This window comes from Aricia agestis, chromosome 6, assembly GCF_905147365.1.
Source record: "Aricia agestis chromosome 6, ilAriAges1.1, whole genome shotgun sequence".
Classification (NCBI taxonomy): Eukaryota; Metazoa; Arthropoda; class Insecta; order Lepidoptera; family Lycaenidae; genus Aricia; species Aricia agestis.
In genome coordinates, this window is record NC_056411.1 from 12,350,170 (window position 1) to 12,369,676 (window position 19,507).

At 35.7% G+C, this 19,507-nt stretch overlaps 1 protein-coding gene across 2 annotated transcripts in view; it reads right to left on the reverse strand.

The window, feature by feature from the left end:
* LOC121727998 overlaps positions 1 to 19,507 on the reverse strand; it is a 146,980-nt gene that overhangs the window by 60,946 nt on the left and 66,527 nt on the right. Inside the window, exon 2 of one of the 2 annotated variants that reach the window (XM_042116085.1) lies at positions 18,368 to 18,533. In XM_042116085.1, the coding sequence (XP_041972019.1) occupies positions 18,368 to 18,425 (58 nt within the window). In that variant the 5' untranslated portion in view covers positions 18,426 to 18,533. Of the gene's footprint in view, positions 1 to 18,367; positions 18,596 to 19,507 lie in introns of those variants that run through there. The other variant, XM_042116084.1, reaches the window with a different exon arrangement.

The window sequence follows — 19,507 nt, forward strand, 5'->3', positions numbered from 1 at the left end:
CCTTAACCTTTAACTATAACTACGCTTCTGGTGCAACCCACCTTTAGTGATGCCTTTCTCATAACATGAACAAGATACCAAGTTTTTAGTTGCTAGCTCCCAGAGAATTGATAGTCAAATTAAGTAAAATTGCTGTGTCAAATGATGTATGTATCATTTTAAGAGGTATTGATGTGCATTTCATACGTGGGAGAGCCATGCTTCGCCACGAATGGGCTGGCTCGACCGGAGAAATACCACGTTCTCACAGAAAACCGGCGTGAAACAGCGCTTGCGCTGTGTTTCGCCGAGAGAGTGAGTTTACCGGAAGCCCAATTCCCTTCCCTATCCTCCCCTATTCCCTTCCCTTCCCATCCCTACCCTCCCCTATTACCCTATTCCCTCTTAAAAGGCCGGCAACGCACCTGCGGCTCTTCTGATGCTGCGAGTGTCCATGGGCGACGGAAGTTGCTTTCCATCAGGTGACCCGTTTGCTCGTTTGCCCCCTTCTTTCATAAAACAAAATAAATTACTGGTCAAATCGTATTATTTTTTTTTCTCATTCAAAAGCCAGCTTCCATTTCAGTCAGAATTAAACATGATGTTGGAACACACAGAATAATGAATTTACGTAATGGAACCATCGTAATAATTAAAATATTTAGATGAGCGCCCGAACCTAACAACTGCTGTAAACGACCACCGCACTAATTTCATTAACGCGCCAATGAAAACATTTTGCGCAAGCTTTAATTCCGCCAAAGTACTTTTGATCAACTGTACTAGTCAAATTGTATTTCATATATTCACTTATAATACCACAAGAGCTTCAAAATTATCGGATATTTCCCGATAGGTTCGTTGCAAACAAATGAAGGATTCAAGTTTTTCAGGTTAAAAAATCACGAGCGCGAAGCGCGAGTGATTTTTCCTGAAAATCTTGACGACTTTATTTGTTTGCAGGGAACCTTGAGGGAAATGCCAGATAATTTTGAAGCTCGTGTGGTATTCGGGGGATTATTTTTCCGTCCCGAATGTCGGCCAATATAATTGCACCATGAGACACAATTGAATTCAACCTGTCAGTTTGAGGTGTTTGTCTTTTATATATAGCAACTACCAGAGAAAATTTTCAAAAAATTATCAGTATAATACCATGTAGGTGCCACGTGACGTCGAATGGTGCAATTCTATTGGTCGATATTTGGGTCGGAAAAATAATCAACAGTATCTTTAGAAATGATCGATTAGTCTAACTTTCCTGTCAAAATTATAGAAATCGACTCAACTATGTATTTCTGTTTGCAGCTTAGCCTACGGGAACTGGAGGAAACTTCTGTCTACTAAACGGTAAATAAGCATTTTTTTGCACATGAAGCTTCTTTAGCTTACTGGGATAAATCGTGTATTTTTTAGATACGTATTATAAGTTTATGCGAAGTAGTAAATAAATAAATTAAGTATAATTTTTACACCGCTAACATAATAGAACTAATAAGATTATTCCATTAGTCGCTTCCCGCATAGATTAGGAGGAAAAACAAGAAAATAGCCTTTTCAGCTTTCGATAAAGCGATTGTTATTTTTTTTAATTCTGAGCTCACCTGACTCTAAAAATCAAACATCGTCCTTCTCTTTTCACACTCATGCCCGTCTTTCATATGCCAGGTGAAAAAGGACGGCGCGGAATCATCGCCGAGTTAGTTTTACTTGAATAAAAAACGAACTATAATGATTATGAAAAAAGTGTTATGAGCAAATTTAGGTTTTATCAATACCTTTTTAGATATTAAAAAATATTGAAGAAAAGACAGTAAACTTCGAAGATCCAAGCAACAATGTGTCTAAAACAAGGTTTTTTGTAAAAAAGAAACTATCGAGCATTTTTTGAGTAATCGTGTTTTTGTCTTGAGCATTTAATCTTTATGAACTGAAGTTACTTGTGTCAAAAAATCAGTTTTATAGACCTTACAGATTTTGAGATCTAGGTTAAAGTATGTAGTCAAGTTAGGGTCATATGGGCTCTTAAGTGCACTAAGCTGGACATTTAGCCGATGGAATGGAGTCGAAATATTATTTTGTACCAGTACACTCACTATCGTAGCAAATGGGGGCTTCGCTACCATAGGTCAGTTCAGGTCATAGGAGGTTAGATTGGACTGAAATGAGAAGAAATTAGTGAATTGAAGTATACAAAATAAAAAATATTTATATTCATAATAGAAAATGAAAAGTCACTTGAATTTTAAATTGAGTGCGCTATCGTTTTACGCGGCTCACGTCACTTTTTGGTGAGAACTGACCCTTAAAATAATAATATTTACATTAAATTTTCTTGTGTATTCAGAAAACGAACATTGGCAGTTTTAAACTTCAATCATTCATTGTAGATTATACCGATATTATTAAATAAGGGAACGTTTTCCCTCAAACTGTGTAGTTATGTTAATTTGACGGCTCGATATACGGTGAATTCAACCCTTAAACATAAATTTCGCCTAAATTCTCATTAGCCGTAATCGTAGATTGGAACTACGATTATAATTCTGGCTCGAACACGATTTTATATCACCAATTACGCCAACATTCACCAATATACGAGAAAATGATTGTGTGGAGATTGCTTTTGTTTATTATTTCACTTCGTTGTGTAGAATATTGTAGTTTTATTATGTTTTTCCCTTAGTGATCAAAATAATATCTACACTGTGTATACAAACGTTACAATTACATATTTTATATTTTTTGTCCCTGTCCAATGCGTTATACTCCACTCGGGCTAACTTGTCGCTAGCGGTCGTTGACTCCCTGTCAAAAACTTGTCATTTCCATATAAACCGCGATTGACAATTCAAAAATTCTTCAAATTCTTTATTAAGCATACAATGATATACAATAGTATAAAAGCTAGGTAGCGTACATCACGTCGTCTAATCCCATGCTAAGTAAAAACTTGTGTTATGGCAATCAGACAACGGATGCACGCCGAACAATTTTATCCTAATATATATTATTTACACATTCACACACACAATCACACTACACTTTATCACGTAAAGTCTCTTTCAGCGACGTGATGCGCGCTTCGTTCGGGAGCCTCCCCCGGAACCTCCGGTAAACTACACCGGCGGGCCAGAACTCCTCCACCTCTAAGATGGATAAAACTTGAGTCGGCACTCTCACTACAAAGGAACTGAAATTCTCTTTGTGGCGAGAGTGCAGACGCTCCACCCTCAAGGTGTAGGTGGTCTTCTCGCGGATGTAGTTTACGACGTCTTCGACCGTCATGGACCAGTGCAGGCGCGACACGTAGAGCGGCGTCGCGGGCACCTCGCTCCGCAGGCGCAGCTCGGGCACATAAGGTGCGGTGCCGTGGTGCCGCGGTGCCGCGGTGGTTGCGGACGGTGGGCCTCCTGAAGTGTCAGATATTGTCAATCGTGGTTTTATATGGAAAATGACAAGTTTTTGACAGGGAGTCAATGACCGCTAGCGACAAGTTAGCCCGAGTGGAGTATAGGAATGTAACAGGTTGACGACAAAACGTAGTGATTATATTCTCTTTGACGACAGGGTCAACAATGACAAATATAGTCTGTCAAAAAAGTGAAGAAATTAAAAAGTGGCAACATCGTAGTGTCATTCCTTTTTTCTTAGATTGATTTGAAAAGGATGACACTACGATGTTGCCACTTTTTAATTTCTACACTTTTTTGACAGACTATAATCGTAAAATTATAACGTACTTTTTCAGTGTAATTCTTTGTTTCAGTAGTGGGGATTGTGCGTACGAAAGAATGTATTATCAGAGAAGTTGATTCCTATGCAAATCGGGGACCTAAGTAGTTTGGTTGCGTTACGTCAAACCCAGCTGACAGATCACAATTAACATTGAATTGACATATTCGACCAAATAACGTTGGTCTCTCAATTGCATAGGAATCAACTTCCTCGATGGTACCTACGTAAAACTAAGCATTGATGATCGGTGTACAAAGTCGTTGGGTAGAACAACTGGAATAATTAATCCATACTAATAATATTATAAATGCGAAACTATGTCCGTCTGTCTGTTTGTCTGTCTGTCTGTCCCTCCTCCTCTACCTCCTTAGGCCCAACCTGCATCCAATTTTGCTCAAATTTAATATGAAGATACTTTGAGTCCCGGTAAAGGCCATAGGATACTTTTTATCCCGGAGAAATGTACGGTTCTCGCGCGGTAAACGAATTTTGGTGCAATGGAGTTACGGGCTTTATCTAGTATGTTAATATTGTTCTAAAATAAAACAATAATAAAAACATGCTAGTCGAGAGCCAAGCTTTAAACCCCTACACCATGGATTCGTTACAAAATACTACAACTTACAAGCACTTATTACGCACGAACGCACGTTTTCAAGGCTGGTGATGATTATTATCATAATTTTTGTTTAATTTAGTTTATAATTTGTCTACTTTTATACACCATAAAGAGGAAATCAGAAACTGTAAAGCAAATATTACTAAAGATGAAAAAGATAAATAATGATAAAAAAGGAGACATGAAAAAGTAAGCAGTAATTACTAAAATCATTTTGCAAAAGCCGACGAATAAGCTGCACATATTTACGAGTATTTTGTGTTTGTTGACGAGCGTCGACATTAATCTAATGTAATATCTCAAACGCAACCTTTCATCTACCATCAAAGGGAGCAGCAGAAATGCATTTTCTGCTGCAACCAATAAAGCGGAGCTTTTCGAATGATGATATTACGGTAATGGATTCCTAGCGAGAAAAAACACGAGCGGGTACGGGCAAATTAAATGTTTATGAGTTCGATAATTTTAATCATTTCTGTATTTTGCTAGTACTATCACATACTTGAAAAAGTTGAGCCTTTCTCGCTTGTTCTTCGGATAGCAATCATAGCTTTAGATATTATCATATCTAAAACCTGATTAAAACATCAAAGTACAAAGACGTTTTTAAAATTCCGTATTTATTGCTAACAGTGTTTTTATTTATTCGCTAAAATTATTTTTCAAAATTATTTACATAATAAAATCACTTATTATTCATCAAAAGGATCAAAATATAAATTCAGGATTGCTATTTGAGGCAGGCAAATCTGTAGAAAAAAATAAACTTGTGACACTCGGAGACTGCCGCGGCAAAGCATTTTATCAACTTATGCAATTATAATTCGCATACGTCTAGACTCTAGTCTCACGCACACAAACACTATGTAATCGGCAACGCCGCACCGCAGCTGTCGTCAGAGTGGGCGATGTTAGGTTGTTTTCTTTACGGAATTTCTTGATTCGGTCGCCGCGCCCAAATCCCGTCATAAAAGATAATATGCAATAGTATAAAAAAATAAAACAGTATTTTTCTAGACAGTCTATTAGCGCCCCTAAACAATACGAAACTAATTAGGATCAAAAGAATAATCTTCGTACAATAGAATGTTAATGAAGTAGTGAAATTAACACCGATTTAATTAGGACGGACAATATTTAGGTAGAGCGTTATAATGCAAATCAGAGAGCTGTGTGTATTGTCCCGATAATACGGGCGTTGTTATTGTACTGGACATAATGTAACTGGGAGCGACGAATTTCGAATGGTAGGTTTGTTTCACCGATCAGAGGGTGTACATTAGTTCCTGTAGTCGGCTATCGTAGCCAGAAATTTTGTGTTCATTCCAGATTTTAGTAATGAATAGTCACAATACATACGTCGAAATCGTCTATTATGAAAAATGAATTTTTAATTTTGTTAGTCTCGCAAAAAATCTTGAGAACGCCTGAACCAAAGACAATAATAAAATTAGTCATTAGTCAATTCCCTGGAATTCCAGGGAAGGCTTTTATAGGTGGAAAGTGGCACGAAGTTTACCGGGTCATCTAGTATCGAAATAAAAGGCTTACACAGTAATGATCAAGACCGGATAAGGAAGATCACAATACTCCCTGTGATTTCCCCCTTTTTTAACCGACTTCAAAAAAGAATTGCTTAAATTCGTCAAGTTAATATAAGAATTAGACTTACACAAAAACCCAAACCCATCCCAAAGAGCTCTCGGAAAGTTGATAAGACTTTGGCGCGCGGACGCGTAAAATATAGGAATATATTTTACGCGTATTACACGGAACAAAATTTAGGAGCGTTTTACAAACCTAAGCTGACGTAATCCTCGAACGCCCGCCTCCCGTCTCATATTCCATATTTTCAGCATACAAATTAACTCGTTTATAACGAAATTCTAGCCGACTGTTTACAGAGGTCGAATGCTGAACAGTTTATAAGTTTACGCACATCGTAACAACCACAAGTATTATGAAGGCATCTGTTATTCCATCCATTCTAATATTATAAAATATGCGAAAGTGCATTGGTATTTAACCTCTATACACTTAAACTACTAACCAATTTTGATGAGTAAAAAAGAGAATGTATCCTATGTCATTTCCACTGTATATCCATATTATACAGTGGAAAGGACATAGGGAAATGGAAAGACAAGTTAGTCTATCAGTCGTATCCTAGCTCCTGAAAAGGATGAAATCTGGTATGTGATACTTTAATACATACGGTGGTTCTTATGATGTAAAAATTTAGGGGATACTTGCGACCTTTTTTTGGTATCGCAAACGACGTGCAAAATTTAGCTAGCTATAATATTATGTATTTACAAGATATTATCACAAGAAACTTTTATAAAATTTGTTAATATAATAAATTATTTTAATTCTATAAATTGTATTTAAATGCTACATATATATTATAAATTACGAGTAACAAGAACCAACTATTCCAAGAACACTTTGTTATGCAGGTCAAACAAAGTCAAGCGCGAAAATTTGTTAATAGCGAAATAATTAATGTCATTCCACATAAAAACCACTGCCAAGAAAGAAAGAAATTACTAAATTGAGATGACTTAAGCTGTCCCCAGTTTATAACAAAGTTATGGCTTCTAGCGGAGCAATTAATTTGGTTTTACGCTCTCTTTTAGATGCTAATGTCCTCGTAGATTGTTACTTAAAATGTTGCTTTATTTTGTATTCTGGACCCGCGCGAATTTATGTTTATAAATACTTCGATCGTTTGTATGTTGTCTGGGGAATTTACATCTGTAATGGATTGACTCAGACAGTCAGACATCCGTAATGCTGTTAGTGATGAAGCACACATATTGTAATAATATTAATAAGTTGAGTAGGCGTGAATTTCATAGTGAGGCGTACCTACAGAAGGTACAGACGCCAAAAGGACTGAAAAATGGACGCGCATATCATGTATCATCCCACAAAAATTACGTTGAGTTATGAATGCAGTCATGCTCTTTAGAACATACTTAACAAAAACAAAATGTGGGATAATACACTATAAATGCTTAATAGCGATCAAATAGGAAAATCTGTAATTGGTATTACTTTGGAAGCTGATATCATGAGTATAATAAACAAAAATAGGAAATTAATAACAGAGAAAGGAATGTTCAAAACGGTAAATTACGGCATCTCCGTAGGGGGAGCGCCATAATATTATGTGTTATCTATACAACGTGACATTTTAGTGGTTGTTTTCCCGCAGCAGAACAATTAACCTAAAGTTAACGAGACGAGATTGCTTATTAGCAATAAGTTCGCCTTTTGTGCATCATTATAAATTGTTGTTTTATGTTTTTACTTTGTATTTTTTTGGTGTGCAATAAAGTGTTTTTGTATTGTATTGTATTGTAATGTAATACTATCGAATCAGGCAAGTTATTTTATGATAGGCGCGAGCGACAATGACCCGGCCGAATTTTATTTATGATTTTAATAAACAAAAACTTCACAAATCTATTGTACTTACTAATAAGATAGAATCATATTTTTAATGCACGAAAACAACCATTAAAATGTCACGTAGTATAGAGTTCACTGTAAAAGTAGTACCGCTGCCTGTATATTATTATATAATATTTTGCTAGTTCCCTTTCAAATATTAGGGGTTAAAACCCTCTAGAGTCTAGGCTATCATATTTTGTAAGATAAAGTAATAAAAAGCGTAAACATAATTGGACACAATTACGTATTGAGTTATGAATGCAGTTGTGTTCTCTAGATTTTTTTTTTTAATGAAATAAGGGGGCAAACGAGCAAACGGGTCACCTGATGGAAAGCAACTTCCGTCGCCCATGGACACTCGCAGCATCAGAAGAGCTGCAAGTGCGTTGCCGGTCTTTTAAGAGGGAGCAGGGGAGGGTAAGGAAGGGAGTAGGGAAGGGTAGGGAAGGGAATAGGTTAGGGGATTGGGTCTCCGGTAAACTCACTCACACGGCGAAACACAGCGCAAGCGCTGTTTCACGCCGGTTTTCTGTGAGAACGTGGTATTTCTCCGGTCGAGCCGGCCCATTCGTGCCGAAGCATGGCTCTCCCACGTATAAATGATATTATACGTGGGATGATATCATTTATAACAAGACTGCATTTAAAAATTCATTAACAAAAAAATATGTGGGTTAGTACACAAATGCTTAACAGTGACCAATTATTCTATTTTTGAATTCGAACCCTAAAACATTTCATAAGGCAGCGTCCAGAAAGTTCCGAATGTTCACATTAAACTCTTGCATTGTTACCGACTTCCTGAGTGGGGTCCAGGCCTCGAGGCAGCAGTTTGCTTACAAGTGACTCTCAAAAGTCTTTTTTTGATGCTTAATGCTCACTTGCGGTAAATAATGAAACAAAATTATACTGTAACGTGTAAAGTACTGGAATTTTGTTTTACTGTAAAAATTAACAGGTAAAAATATGTGATCTGTGATTTAGTTTTTGCGTAACAGGAAAATATATACATAAGTGGATTGACAGATATCTTGTGACTTTGTTTAACGTCTGGATAGCACGTTGCAGATATTTTTAATAGAAATGGGAAATTCTGTAAATCTATTAAAAACAACTCTATAAGTTGTTCTTTTTATACATTAGAGTCTTGTATTTTTACAAAATAATATAAGACGCCTTCAATTTCTTGTACGTGCGTGTAAACCAAAAAAAAATAACAATACGGTTGGATGGTTGAATTAAAATTATAAGCAACATGAATGATCTAACAGATTAATGTTAAATTTAATACTCATTCAAAATAAAATTTATTAACTCTGTTTATTTTTCGTGTCATAATAATATAATATTTATGTATATTCTAGAAAGACATGGGTTACAACTTTTTTTTTTAATGAAATAAGGGGGCAAACGAGCAAACGGGTCACCTGATGGAAAGCAACTTCCGTCGCCCATGGACACTCGCAGCATCAGAAGAGCTGCAAGTGCGTTGCCGGTCTTTTAAGAGGGAACAGGGGAGGGTAAGGAAGGGAGTAGGGAAGGGTAGGGAAGGGAATAGGGTAGGGGATTGGGTCTCCGGTAAACTCACTCACACGGCGAAACACAGCGCAAGCGCTGTTTCACGCCGGTTTTCTGTGAGAACGTGGTATTTCTCCGGCCCATTCGTGCCGAAGCATGGCTCTCCCACGTGTAAAACTTTCATTCCTTCTGAATAACTCAAGTCAAGTTTCTACTTCGTTTTTAGGGGTCCGTACCGAAAGAGTAAAAACGGAACCCTAATACTAAGATTGTCTATCCGTCTGCAGAACCGCGATAGCTAAACAGCTGAAATGTTCACCAATTAGTATGTGTTTCTGTTGCTAAAAACAAAATTATATTATTATTTTATCCCATACAACAAACGCGATTTTTTGGCATTTTGCTCTATAATAATAATGACTACAAGTTGGAACTTGAAATATTCACAAAAATATATTCATTTATATATTTTTTACTTTCCTAATTAATGATAAAATTATAGTAAAATAAATTTTTAAGGGGGGTTTCCATACAAAAACACAATTTTTTGATTATTTTTGCTCTATAATGGTACGGAAACCTTCTTACGCGAGTCCAACTCACACTTGACTGATTTTTATGCATATATAAATATACAACACGTTGAAATTTTCATAATTTTATCCTCCGTACCTCCTAGTAAGCCAGGGGCGGAAAGTGTGTCATTTTTAAAGGGAGATTATAGGGGACAAAACGCCGTAAGTACTAAAGTGGTAAGGACGTCGTGACGAAGAATTAATGAGGTATTCTTTCAGCTAACTACATGTTTTTACTAGCGAGAAAATCCCCGACCTTCTTAGATGCTTCTGCATTAATTTATTGCAATTTGAGCATCTTTATGTTTAGTTAAATGTTGATGGGACACAAATATTTTGCATCGTTGAAAAGTAGCATCTAATTTCTAGTCTACATGACTACTGTTTGTTTTCATTTCTACTAGCACTAGCCCGTTGTTGCTTTTTTATTTTTCATCAATAATCACCATAATATTTTCTAAGTTAGTGTTTAAAGTGGTCAAATATATGAAACAGATGTACCATATACTCTACAAACCAACATTTACATAATATTATATTATTTTAACATTAGTTTAGATTGTCACGTAATAAGTTAAACGGTCGTTTGTATGACAGTGGCACCGGCCTCGGGGTATCGTAAATTGCTACTTTATGCCTTCTCTTTTATTTTACCTTGATAGGCCCTCTTGAGGACGATACGCCTAGTCGACAGACACATAATTTTCTCATAAATTCTTACTTTACTACAACAATAGCATAGGTTGTATGTTATTATTAGCTATTTGTTTAAAACGCGTATTTTGTTCATAAAACAATTTGTAATAAAACTTTCGCGCTGCAGTTGAACATTTTCTGATATCACACAAAATAGAAGGGATCGACAAGGCTCTGAAACTATTTTTCGTGCAATAAAAAAACAATGTCATATAAACCTTACCACAAAATATTATGACCTCAAAAACCAAAGAGAGACCTGAACGCTTCTAGACGTACGCCATATCTATTATATTTCTTTGTTTGAATTGTGAACACCCCTGAATAAGGAAAGTGAACAGGAAAAGTCCTCAATCGAACTGTAAAAACATCATAAAAGCTATATTTATAGTCCAAGAGTCAACTCGAAAGAATAATGGTCGTACATGTTACCGCTCCCGCTAATCTAACTGGCCAGCGATTTATGTACGGGAAGAAATATGGCGACACATTTTGTCAGCGTTTTTTTACAGAGTGAATTTCTGTCTATGTCCTTTTCATAATGGATGTTATACGTGAGATTAGGAATTTACTAATGTCTATTTTACTAATGTTACTTCAGGTAACATTAGTAAAATAGACATTAGTAAATCATCAGCGATCTGCCTTACTTTATAACTTCAGAGCTCATGCCCGTCTGCACATTATAAATTAATTATTATAGAAATACTTTTTTCTAAAATTTTCGTTCTGAAACGTTGTTTATTTGGTCTTTTTCTTGAGAACCCTAAAACAGGACTGTACCCTATAAAATTTATCGAGATCGGTCAAGCAGTTTTTATATTGTGGGGTTATTTGTTTTTGATAGCATTATAAGATTGTTTACGCACTCCTAACTTATTTTCTTTTTTTCCAGATGGCGTCTAGACGTAATTTGAGTGAAAATGAAATAGAAAATATTCTTCTAGAATTGGAAGATGGTAAAGATCTGGTTTTTGGTGAGGCATCTGATGAAGCGCTGGATGAAGTTATCCAAGATATTCGCGATGACGTAATTTTATCTCAGAGTCCTCACTCTTTAGAAGTAGAGTCACCTCGGGATTCAGACGAAGAAACAGAAGAAGTATCTTTGCAGTTCAGTTCTAATGCGTACCAGTCACTGTCCTCAGCGTTCCAGATATTTTACGTGGTATAGGTAGACAAAAACAGAAAAGCAGCGAAAAATTTGTACGGCATGGATAGCTTTGTCATCTACAGTGTGTCGCGCAAAACTCGCCGGTTGAGCCTCTGTGTGTTCTATGGAATACTAAATATTGTGGGGATCTATGAAACTGTTACATTCTTCAGATGCTGTTAATAAGCATTTTTCAAGAATAGGTGCACTTATTTGAAGAGTCTCGCTTTTGATCTCATAAAACCGCACCTAGAAGCCAGATTTCAATACCGACCAACGTCCCTAGAAATAAGTATTGGTACTGGGGAAAAGACCAACGTCTTCTATAGTTTCTCCTAATTTCAAATCTGGAAGGTGTTTTTTTCTTCCCGAGGTCCAAAGACCGCAAATCACGAACGCAATGTGAGACGTGCAAAACTTTCATTTGTACTACGGGGCTAAAATGGTCACATTTAGCAATTCCTCTCAATCAATTCAGCAAATGAATTGTCAAAACTGTCAAACTGACAAATGTCAAATCAGTACTTAAAAAATACAGAAATGAATTGCAAGCAGAGTTGCATTTTGCGATTTTAGAAAAATTAATCATATTATGATTCATATCATGATTCTTCAAAGCGACCATTTTAGCCCCGCTGATCACCAGAACAAAAAATGCCAAAATTGTTTGTAGTACCCTACGAATAATAAAGTAGGTAGTACCTAATTAATGTGATTTAATTATGTTCAGTAAGACTGAGATTATTGTTAAAAAGTCTATGTAAGATGATAATTAAAAACTTTAATATCTTTTTAAAAATGTGTTGTTATTGTTAGGGTGCACTAGTACGCAGGGTAACGTTAGATATAGTTTAAGATGGGTACGGTTCTAGGATATTCCAGTTTAATTGCGATTGAACGTTAAAAGGGCTACAATATTTCATTTTAATAATTGAATAATAATATTTCAATAATAACTGATCTGAAATCTATCTACAAGATATGGGTTAGTAGAACACGCATTAACCATTCAACAGATACGGTTAGGTACGAAATTGCGTATTTCTGTATTCCCAAGCTAATTTTTTAAGAGCAATACGTATATAAATAATGACATGATGCGCAAAGGCTTTTACCATCAAATTGAGACTGACAAATGACGTTGAAGGAAAAACATCTATCGGAGGAATGATGCAATAAAACGTTTTTCAAGTAAAATAAATAAGCAAATTGATTTCTGAGACATACCGACAGCTGGGGAGAGATCTGGGGCTTCTGGGGTCTGATTCTCAAAACTCAAGTGTCGCTAGTATCAACTACTGTTTCATTCTTGCGCGAGAGAGCCTGTGATCGAATCAGCATAATATTTTAAAGCATGACAACCGGGCTCTTACATATTTTGTTCACAACCACATTTTATATCCTCTTAAAGATGATATTATTATGGGAACGAATTTCCTTATCAGCTTTAGGGGTCTATATATAGGGGCTAGACAGAACGATATTTTGACCTCGAAACTTTTTTATTAGTACCTGCATGTCCTACCATGCAGAGGGCGTTGATAGTATTCCTGTGCGTCAGCTAGATGGCGTTCTTTTTAATATTTTTTTGAGTGTGTAATTATGTATACAGGTTTTTTGAACATTAGAAATAAATTTTCTCCATTCGGGTGTCCCTGGACACCTCTCAAGTTTTCTATTTATTTATTAGAGCACACACCCACTTCCTAATAAAAAGATCCAATACTTTCACAATACAAATATTTTCATAAAAAAATATACATAATGCAATGTTTTTTTCACGTTCTCATATCATCATGTATACCTTAAGCCTGTGTAAGGAAAACGCTATGATCTTTGAGGCAAGGTTATCCTTGTGGTATCCGGCTTTGTGCTTTGAAGCTCGGATATAAATATATTTTTATTTGGTTGTTTAATTCCCATGCAAATTTCCTGGTAGGGAACGGTATTTTATGTTTTACATAAAAGTGGAATGTATTTTATAAATGAACAATGTTTTCGCATGTTTTCGTTAGCCTTGCTAAAAATTTCATAAATATTGAGCAAATATATTTTAAACTGGATTATAATATTACTTGTGGTATGTTATACTATAATAACTACTAGAGATCGCCCAATGGTCGAAATTCGACCTTAGTTTCAACGACATTAGGACTACTACCTATATTTTGTAAAAAATATTGACTTTATCATATTTTTTTTCAACTCTTGTCTCTGGGACTTAGCTGATCTCAGACTGGCCGTGTAAGCATCAATAAAAAAACTATAATCCATTTTCAATTTGTCAACTTGTTGTCAACAGACTTCAACCATAAATAAAAGAGTATAATTCGTATGTATAGGCTTGTCACTCAAGAATCTGTCATTTCTCATGTGTGTGTGTTGTAGTGTGTGTAATGTTTTATTTGTTAAAAATATGTATAATAAAAACATAATTTCAAAATAATATTAGTTCGATGCACTCCTTCACCATATAAACTATAACTGTGCAAAATTTCATGCACGTACGTTTCCCCATTTTTTATAAAAAGGGTTACAAAGTTTTTCGCTTGCGTAATTAATACTCGTATATAGATAACGATACAGTATAAATATATTTTGTAGTAGGTAAAGCTCAACTATTTCGTTGAAATAAAACCGACTAAACAGAATGGTTTATTGTATATTTCTACTAGCTGTCCCGGCAAACGTTGTTTTGCCATATAAAAGATTTCGCCCATATTATTTTATTGAAGTGACTAAATAATAATATGGCACCATGGCAACGTCGCTATTCCGACGCACAAACAATGGTCGCCGTCAGTCTAGAAACAAGATAAACTATTAGAGTTTTTGTTCTTTTGTTGCCAATTTATTCATTTGCTGGCCAGGTTGGCCGCAAACTACGAATAATAAAAACTAAGGAATCGTAACTCCCAAACTATTACCGTTAAAATTTGGTTCCTTTTGATCGGTCATGTAACGTCAGCCTAGTACCACTCAAGGTCACCTAAATATTGCAAATGTATTGAAATGTGTACCTAAGGTACAATTTTTTGATAACTATTGTGGAGCACGTTTTTTACGGAGTTACTTTTCCTTAGTTTTTATTATTCGTAGGCCGCAAATGAATAAATTGGCTTAAAATCTAGTAAAATCAGAGAAGTTGAGTTATAAGCAGATAGTATAGTAGACAGAACTAAGAGCTTACCTATGTAGTTTGATCGCGTTATGTCAAGCCCAGCCCACAGATTTCAGTCGCATATAAAAATATAGATCAAGAAGATTTTAAAATTTAGATGAACGTGGGCGGGGGCGCTGCACGTTAATAAGAACTGTCAAAAATGGCGTTTTAGTATGATGGCGACATAGGTAAGTTCCTTTTTTCGCCATGTTCATTTAAAGTCTTGTCGATCTAAAGATGATAAATCATTAAATAGACATAATTCGACCAAAATGTGATGTAGGTCCGCCTATGAATCAATTTCTTCGATGGTAGCATTTTCTCGGCGAAAAAGAAAAAAAAGGTACGTACACGTTTTATGGAAACTAGCTATTTGACCTTCTATTTGAGCTTCTATTTGACCGAGCTTTGCTCGGTATTCGGTAAAACACGAATAAAATGACATTTTCTAAAAATGATTCCTAGCTAGATCGATTTATCGCCCCCAAAACCACCAATATACTAAATTTCATGAAAATCGTTGGAGCCGATTCCGAGATTCCAATTATATAATATACAAGAATTGCTCGTTTAAAGATATAAGATAGTGGTAAATGTTTTTAAAATAGAAATAGCTATAATGATCGCTTCTCACAGAGACGACATATAGAAAAAAAAGTGGAGAGAAAAATATATTTTTGAACAATCGTCCGTGTGTATCGAGTGCCAGACTTTTGATGGATGGATGTACGCCACAACGCCTCTCTACAAATTGAATAGCAAGAAGTCGTAATATACGAGTTCTCGACAAGGTACTGATGTTGCTACAATCTATCACCAATGATGTATGCCTTTTATTGCTTCCAATCATTCGAATTGTACAAGCTATTTTTTTGGCAACATATTTTTTGTTTACTTTTCTTAACTAGTTAGTTTATCACAATTTTATCCGAGCAGGGATTCGTTTCCGTTAAAAAAACAACACTCCGGGAATGCCAGGAAAGTGATAAACAAAATATCGGCCAAGTGCCAGTCGCACAGGGTTTAAAATCCGTGGTTACGACCAATTATATCGCAAAAATAGTTTTTTTTTTTTAATGAAATAAGGGGGCAAACCAGCAAACGGATCACCTGATGGAAAGCAACTTCCGTCGCACATGGACACTCGCAACATCAGAAGAGCTGCACCTGCAGCGTTGCCGGCCTTTTGTGAGGAAATAGGGTAATAGGGTAGGGGAGAGTAAGGAAGGGAATAGGGGAGGGTAGGGAAGGGAATAGGGTAGGGGATTGGGCCTCCGGTAAACTCACTCTCTCGGCGAAACATAGCGCAAACACTGTTTCACGCCGGTTTTCTGTGAGCCCGTGGTATTTCTCCGGTCGAGCCGGCCCATTCGTGCCGAAGCATAGCTCTCCCACGTTATTTTTTTTTTCTATTGCGGCCCCCTCAATTATTTAATTAATTATATTTTATTTTTTGTTATAATATGGGCAATAGAAATTGATTGATTGATCGTTCTTGAGACAGCATGGAGACATACAGACAGACAGCGAAGTCTTAGTAATAGGGTACTGTTTTACCCTTTAAGTACGGAACCCTAGAAACACTGCCATTCCGTTGTCCCTAAGGGTCAATTCAGACCGCAACGCTACGCGTAGATGCATTTCTGTATGGATTTGACAGAATTCAATAGCGTGCCATGTCATGCAAATGAGCTGTGAATTCAGTACAAATTTAGAAATGCATCTATGCGTCGCGTTGCGGTCTGAATTGACCCTAAAACGAAAAGAAAGCCACTCTGCGCATCAGTCTCCTCAATCCTTGTATGATTATGAAAAACACGTCGAGTTGGCAAACTTCACATGTTTACGGCAGCTCGTATTAAAGCAAGTTATAATTACTAACTATTAATTATATGCCATGTTATCTACATAGTATTATCAAGTTTATAAATTTATAGTACAGGTTCCCTAGAAAATTTTCTATTTGATTACTATCATGCAAATTTTTTGTGACTACTAGCTTCATTTTGATAAGATGAACAAATATTAAGCTATCAAAATACAAAAAATCAGCTGGTTTGTGATATTATTTTAGGGTTAGCTACTATTTAATAGTAGCTAACCCTAAAATAATATCACAAACCAGCTGATTTTTTGTATTTTGATAGCTTAATATTTATACAATTTAACAGTAATATTGTCCTACAAATAGAACAATCCATATTTTAGCATCATCAAATCGAAATATTTATTAAAAGTGGTAGCTAACACAGCTAGAAAGTATCACTGTGTTAGCTACCACTTTCGAGAATTTTCGCAGAGGAAATTGTTGTTCGACGTTCGTCTTATCAAAATGAAGCTAGTCACAAAAAATTAGCTTGATAGTAATCAAATAAAAAAAATGTTCTAGGGACACTGTACTATATAACTTGATAATATTATGTAGATAACATGGCAGTTAATTAATAGTTTCATCATCTTTCACCAAAAAGAACAACTATTTCACTTTAGCAAAATTTCATAAAATCTTTAAGCATTTTTTAAGAAACGAAACATTATGTTTTAAGTCTTCTTAATGAATATCTCTGTTGAACATCCTGTACATTACCTGTCAGCCGTGCTACAGTAATAGTCAAAGCAAAAGAGGCATAATTAGGCCACGCCAGTCAAGCTTTGTGCGAGACCCCTTTTAACCCTCCCTAACGCACTAAATAATAAGAATGTTTCTCAAAGCGATATCACCGAGACCACCCCACACTAATATTTGCTTAATTAATCGGTGTGTCGTAGATAACCTGTGATTTTGGATTGTTGGAAATTATGTTACCTCTTAATTGTCAAAAGTTTAACTATAAGTGATTTTCCGATTTTTGCCGCAAGCGACCGTGACCAACAAAAAAGACTTGAGAGGTGTCAAGGGACACTCTAATGGAACGAAGTTATTTCTTATGTTCAAAAACCCTGTATACATATACCCTAAAAAAATATTAAAAAATCTACATCTATTGACGCCCAGGAATACTGACAATACGTCGCTGTTTATACTCAAAAAAACGCCATCTTGATGACGCACAGGAATACTATCAACGCCCTCTGCCCCTACCATGCAGGTACTATTAAGAAAGTGTCGAGGCCAAATATCGTTCTGTCTAGCCTCCTTTACGCCGAACGCAGGATAAGGAACTTCGTTCCAAAATATTAATATTATAAATGAATGCCATTTTATGACATAGGCTTATAGGTTTCATTTTCTACCGACATTGGTCTAGCGACCCATGTCGCCGCTGCTTTGTGGTGTTGTAGAGCAAAATGAAACCTAATAGCCTATGTCACAAAGTGGCATTTTACTCGATTGGTCGGGGTCGCTTGCCGCATTGATTTAAAGATTTTTCCTTCAAAATATCTATAATTGTTCATTTTTCCACATTTTATTTTTAAGTGAAAGTATTAAACCAACTCAGTAGCTAAAACTTATTCTATCAACTTACCAATTAACTGGAGTAAGGTACAGGAAACACTTATAAAGACAATCTGAAGAAGACTCATCTTGCTAGCGTCTGTATCTACAATGTTTCACACACTATGCGCACTTGGAGTTTTCCCCCTCTCTTTATCGTTTCCACCATTTTAACATGCAATCCAAACACCAAGAATCTGAAACAAAACGAAAGAATTTGAATATTCGACAATAGTGTTTTCTGGAAAGTCTCCAAATACTTGGGACCGTTAAAATATTTTGTTTTGATGTAGTGTAATGTTGTAGCTTCTATCTCGACAATCTCAGTTTATTTTTATGAACGCAAAATTTTCCGTTTGCCCTCTATGTAGTGTTAAATATTGTGTTTCTTGTATGCGCAGCGTTTTATTTTATTATTATTTACGTCATTTCTGTGGCTGTAAATTTTTATTTCTTTATTATTCGGAATTTTTTTAAAGAATGCAAATTCAGGAGTTTATTGTCACTTATAATACCACAAGAGCTTCAAAATTATCGGGTATTTCGGGGAAATGCCAGATAATTTTGAAGCTCGTGTGGTATTCGGGGGATTATTTTTCCGTCCCAAATGTCGGCCAATAGAATTAGAATTTGTTTTTTATATATAGCAACTACCAGAGAAAATTTTCAAAAAATTATCGGTATAATACCATGTAGGTTGTACCACGTGACGTCGAATGGTGCAATTCTATTGGTCGATATTTGGGTCGGAAAAATAATCAAAATTATTTGTAACCTTGTAGGTACGTTCTATTTATTTGTTTTTTTAGTTTTATTATTATTATTTTTTGTTTTCGTCATAATGTCTAATTGTGGTGTAATGGTAAAAAACAGGCCAAGTGCGAGTTGGACCCGCTTATGAAGGGTTCCGCAGCAGCAATACGGATTATTTTTATGAAATTAAAAAGTTTTTGATTTATTTTTATATTACAGTTGATTTAATGAAAGTTTATTTTAATTTACCATTTATGACGAAAAAAAAACTACTAGTTAGATCTTGTTCAAACCAATTTTCATTGGTAGTTTTTATAGTAATGGACTTCATATATTTTTTTTAGATTTATCATGCCCCTACTTTAGAAGTTAGAGGGGGGCGACACACATTTTACCAATTTGCAAGAGTGTCTTTCGC